At 52.4% G+C, this 5,792-nt stretch overlaps 1 protein-coding gene across 1 annotated transcript in view; it reads left to right on the forward strand.

The window, feature by feature from the left end:
- MPPED1 (metallophosphoesterase domain containing 1) overlaps nt 1-5,792 on the forward strand; it is a 117,657-nt gene that overhangs the window by 58,763 nt on the left and 53,102 nt on the right. The window contains exon 3 of the mRNA XM_011984007.1: nt 4,665-4,890. Within this exon, the coding sequence (XP_011839397.1) occupies nt 4,665-4,890 (226 nt within the window). The remainder of the gene's footprint in view (nt 1-4,664; nt 4,891-5,792) is intronic.

A 5,792-nucleotide genomic window follows, 5' to 3' on the forward strand; every position in this document is an offset into this window, starting at 1 on the left:
TCCATCCATCCATCTATATGTGCATCCATATATCCATACATATATAAAGCATCCATCCACCCACCCATCCATTCATCCATAAACCATCCATCCATTCATCCATCCATCCATTCATCCATCTCTATATACATCTATAAAGCATCCATCCATCCATCCATAAGCCATCCATCTATCCATTCATCCATCCATGTATGCATCTATATATCCATCCATCTACAAAGCACCCATTCATCCGCTCATCCATCCGTCTATCTATAAACCATCCATTCATCCCTCCATCTATAAACCGTCCATCCATGTGTGCATCTATGTATTCATCCATCTATAAACCATCCATTCATTCATCCATGCATGCATCCATCTATCCATGTGTGCATCCATATCTATAAACCATTCATCCATCCATGCATCCATCCATCCATCTACAAAGCACCCATTCATCCACTCATCCATCCGTCTATCTATAAACCATCCATTCATCCATCCATCCATCCATCCATCCATCCATCCATCCATCCATCTATAAACCATCCATCCATGTGTGCATCTATATATCCATCCATCTATAAACCATCCATTCATCCATCCATGCATGCATCTGTCTATCCATGTGTGCGTCCATATCTATAAACCATTCATCCATCCATGCATGCATGCATCCATCCATCCATCCATCCACTGAGAGGCAGGGTAGCATGACGGTGCAGAGTGCACCTCAGGATACTGCCATAGGGTCTACCAAATGTCCATTGTCCTCTGTAATTGTCAGTCATTTTGCTATTGATTTGTGTGATCTTATGCAACCTCTCCCTGGGCCTCAGTTTTCTCAGCTGTAACCTGGGGATAGTAACACTTAAGTGTCTGTGAAGGTTATGCACAGCTGGTGAATTGCCAAGTCCAGGTGGACATCCACAGGCATACTCGTGACTTTGGACTCAGAGGGATGTGGCGCTGGACAGTTTCTGTGTTCATAAGTGGATGTCCCTTTGCCTCCAAGCCATGGAACAGACAGTGTTTGAGAGTGTCACCCCAGCAGGTGGTGGCTCCTGCCCTGCTGCCCAGCTTTATGTACAGGAGCTCGGCCTTGTGCCCCATCCACCCTTTCCTGGGAGGGAAGAAGCCTCAGTCATCCGCTGCTGAGGTGAGAAGAAGAGGGGAGAGCTGACAGCTTCTGCGCCCCTCCCAATCCCCAGTAGTCGGGAGCTGCAGAAATAAATGGAACTGTACAGTTGGAGTAATTTGCTAATTTGCTTAAGTAACACCCCCAGTCAAAGACATGACATAAATACCTGAGCGCAGGCTCCACATCCCCAGCTTGGGTGGCAGGATGGATGGGTGATCTGAAGTGGAAATGCGGTGAGTCAGAGCCGAAGGCAGTGATGGTGGCCACCCCCGACCTGAGCTGGGGGTTCTGGCTGCCTCCCTGCTGCAGTGTGTTTGGGGAGGGGCTCGGTGAGGGGTTGCACACTGACTCTGGGTCTGCTGGCCTTGGAGGAGTCTGAGGCACCCGTCCAGAGGTATGGGGTCAGCTGGACCAGCGTCCCCCTCCACAGCCGTGGGGCCTGGGTGGGTTTCCCAGCCTTTGCGCCTCATTCTGCTCAGCTGCAAAGAGGAGATGATAGAACCAAGTACCTTGGGGGTGCTCTAGGGAAATGAGATCTCAGCTCTCCACCAGGGATCCGGAAGTGGCCATCTTTCCTGCTGTGTCCTCCCCGGCCCACCGCCAGCTGCTCAGGCCCACGCAGTCCTCTTCCCTCCTCTCCGCACCCTAAGCCTCGCTGGATAGGGCTTCTCCATACCATGCCTGGTCGCACTGTGGGGCTGTGGGCGGCTTCATTCGCCAGACTCCTGCTGGGGCCTGCTAGGGACAGAGCTGGGGGAAGCAAACCCGCCTGCCTCCATGGTCTTGGAGCTCTCCCAAGAGCACAGCAAGCAGAGTTCCCAGCGCTCTGGGGCCAGGGTGGGCTCTGATGAACAAGAGGAGGGTCGGGGAGGTGGAAGGGGCTTGGAGAATCTCATCCCAGCAGCCTGATTGGAAGAACCTCAGACCAGGGCCAGGCTGTTCCCTTCACATCCCCAGGGACAGAAACCCAAATGCCTGTTAGGAGTGGGCAGTACCTTCAAATGAATGAAGCGGACTAGGTGTGAGACGGTAGGGACAGGTGGGGGCTGGGGCCAGCTGGAGGCATTCATCCTGTCCAAGGGGACACAGACACTCAGCACTTCCTGACTGGACCGGGATGGCCAGAGGTTAAATTGTATTTATTTCTTTATTTTTAGAAAACAAGTAATGAAGTGTTATTAGGAACGTCTCAGATTTTTGATGTTGGCAACAAGTTCAAGTTTTTAAAAAAAAGTTGTGCCAAACAAAATATGTCTGTGGGTGGGTCTGGCCTGCCTGCTTCTAGTTTGCAAACTCCGGCCCAGGGAAGCTCTTTGGTTTTTTTGAACATCAAAAGTTTTGTACATTGATTATCTTCTATAATATCAGAACAGTCCTGCAAGGTAGTCGTGACTTTTCTCATTTTACAGGTGAGGAAACTGAGGCACAGGGAAGCTAAGTCATACAGCTCGTTGGTGCCACAGTGGGTCTGGGGTCTAGGCTGCTGGAGCTGAGATTCTGTGGCTTGCTATGTACCAGTGGCCCCCCGCCCTGGAGTTGATAAATCCTGAAGAAGAAAGAGCAGTGCTTTCTCAAACCTGTAAAGCAGTCTGGGGTGGTCGGTGAGTCAGCTATGAGTAGATTGGGATTTCCTTCCTGTTTTGCAGAAAACTTCTATCTCACCTCAGGGTTCCCTTTCTCACTGCCCTGGCCTACCTTCCCTGGCCAGGCTGGGAACTGGTCATTTGCCGTGGCCATAGGGCATGTGGTTAGACAGACGGCGTAGGTCTTATCTAGCTGGAAGTAGAGAAGAAGCTTATAAAGGGGCTCTGGACTCTTCTATTTCATTGCAATCAGGATATAATAATGGCTGTAGTTATAGGACATGCACCGCTGTAAACCTCACTCTGCCCTTCCCGGGAGCTCACATAAGGGATGGGGAGGCGAGCTCTTCCTAGAGCGCTTCCTGAGAGCTGAGTGTGATGGCACATCTTCTGAGTCTCAGCCCATATTGCGAGCATCCGTTTCCAATAAGAAAAACAATCCTTAGTATTTGGAGCAGAGGCATTTCTGGAGTTCGGTTCCCCATGGAATGCTCACACAGCGGGAGAGGTAGAGGTTTTGGTCCTGGTGGAAAAGGCTCTGCTGTTCCTGGGCTGCTGTGTTGTCCCAGGGGACAGAGCACAGTGCCCATGCTGCTGGGCATTGCCCGGGAGGGTGAGGAGTGAAGGGGGTGTCAGGGAAGGGGCTCAGTGGAGCCTGATGGCCAGAGGAGTGTTCGAGCACCTTGCCTTGTGTGTGACTTAGCAGATGAAGGTCATGGTCTCCCAGGGATAGAGGGGTTGCCTCACGAGGTGTCGGTCTTTTAGCCATAGTTACTGCTTTGTGAACTGGTTATGGAATGTTACCATTTTCCTGTCTGGGCCCCCATCTCCCCGAGGCCCCTGTGCTGTGCTGGTGCCTTCACATGCTACTTGCCTGACCCACCAGGGCACCCTCCGCCCAGGAGAGGCTGGGAGAAAGGCTTGGGTCTCCAAGTGCACTTTCAACATTTCATTTTTTATCCAAATCAGGGCTTACAGGTACCATCTTGACTCTCCAGGCCCATGAGAGCCCAGCAGCTGAGGCTGGTGGGGACTGGGGAGTCAGGGGCCCGAGCCTGGGGTCAGGCTGGCTCTCAGATGGAGTAGGGGGCACAGGGGCGAGTGGCGTTTACTGAGACCGAAGAGCCGTGGTGGTCTTGTTCCTGCATAGAGCCAGTCAGGTGGGTGAAGCCTGCCAGGCAGCTGTCCAGAAACCAGCCCCAGCCAGTCTCCCGGGTGGCACACTCCTGCCTAGGGCATCCGTGAAACTGGACCCCAGAGAAAGATGTGTACCTTGGAGGAACTACCCAAAAGTTCGCACACGGCAAAGCTAGAATGACACTGTTGTAATTCGGTGTCTGTGTACATAGACGTTTTTGTTTTGATTCCATCTAGAGTGCGTTTTGGCTTTGAATTTCCATGGCAGTAGGGGTCGGCCCTATAATGTTTCCTGAGTGTGGGGTCTCCAAACCTTTGAACTGGGTTCTGCAAAGACCTTGCGATTCCTTTCGGAAAGTGGAGGATAGAGTCCCAGATACCCAGGGGGTAGGGGCCTGGGACCATGAGGCCGGTGACAGCTAGGACTGGGGGTGCAGGGTGAGGGGTCTTCTACCAGTAGACAACTAGTCCAGAAAGAAGAAACAGAGGAAGAGAAGTCCCAGGATAAGGCCAGGCACTCTGCAGCTTAGCGGCCTGGGAGGAACCTGTCCAGCCTCCTCCCGATGATCTCAGGGGCCGATGGCCAGTGGAGGCCTGGGCAGGCAGGACCCTGGGGACAGTGATCCTGTCTGAGGATCTGTCTGAGTGATCCTCTGCTGCCTCCTCTGATCTGATGAAGACACCTGTTGGGGGCCTGGCAGCAGGTACTCCATCAGCGATTCCAGCAGCTTCCTCCTGGCCGCCCCTCTCTCAGCTGTGCTGTGGCTTCTGGAAAAGCTGACAGCTGTGTGCTGCATGTCTGTCTGTGTCCGCCCCTGCAGGCAGCCTGCCCTACGAGTACAAGATCGTGATCGCAGGCAACCACGAGCTGACCTTTGACCAGGAGTTCATGGCCGACCTCATCAAGCAGGACTTTTACTACTTCCCATCTGTGTCGAAGCTGAAGCCGGAGAACTATGAGAACGTGCAGTCGCTGCTGACCAACTGCATCTACCTTCAGGACTCGGAGGTCACCGTGCGGGGCTTCCGGATCTATGGCTCCCCATGGTGAGTGGGCCTGGGCGCTGGTCCTGCCTGCTGGCAAGACCAGAGCTGAGGCTGAGTGCAAGGGCTGTAGGGGATGGGAGAAGCAGCAGGGAGCTCCACATGCGAGGCTCAGGACTGAATCTTGCCCCCTCACCCTCTGTGTGAACCTAGGCAGGTGACTGCTGCTCTCTGGGCCTCTCTTCCCCCATATCTCACTGAAAATAGTATGATCAGGTGTATCCTGTGTTACGCTGTGCACGATACTAGCTCACTTACAAGCAGGTACTATTATCTGCATTTCACAGGTAAGAAAACTGAGGCCCAGAGTGGGCGAGGACCTTGCCGAAGGTCACACAGCTAGGAAGGGGCAGAGCTGGGATTAAACCCGAGCGATTTGGTTCCAGAACCCCTGCCTTTAATGAATGTTCTGTAATGCTAGGAATCTTTCCCTGGTGCTGTCTTCCTGCTCCACACAAAAAAGATGCATATGTCAGGGGCTGGGCGAGATGATGATGGTAATAATGATGATATTGGTGGTGATGGTGATGATGGTGATGCTGATGGTATAGTGATGATGATGGTGATAATCATGGGGATGGTGGTGACGGTGATGATGATGGTGGTGGTGATGGTGGTGGTGGTGATGATGGTGTGATGATGATGGTTGATGATGATGGTGATGCTGATGATGATGGTTGATGATGATGGTGATGCTGATGCTGATGGTGATGATGGTGGTGATGATGGTATGGTGATGATGTGATGATGGTAATGAGGAGGATGATGGTGGTGATGATGATGATGGTGGCAATGGTGATGGCAGTGAGAATGACGATGGTGATGATGGTAATGATGCTGGTGTGATGATGATGGTGAGGGTAGTGATGGTGATAATGGTAATGGTGGTGATGATGATGGTGGTG

The sequence above is a fragment of the Mandrillus leucophaeus genome, unplaced genomic scaffold, assembly GCF_000951045.1.
Source record: "Mandrillus leucophaeus isolate KB7577 unplaced genomic scaffold, Mleu.le_1.0 Scaffold26, whole genome shotgun sequence".
NCBI lineage: Eukaryota > Metazoa > Chordata > Mammalia > Primates > Cercopithecidae > Mandrillus > Mandrillus leucophaeus.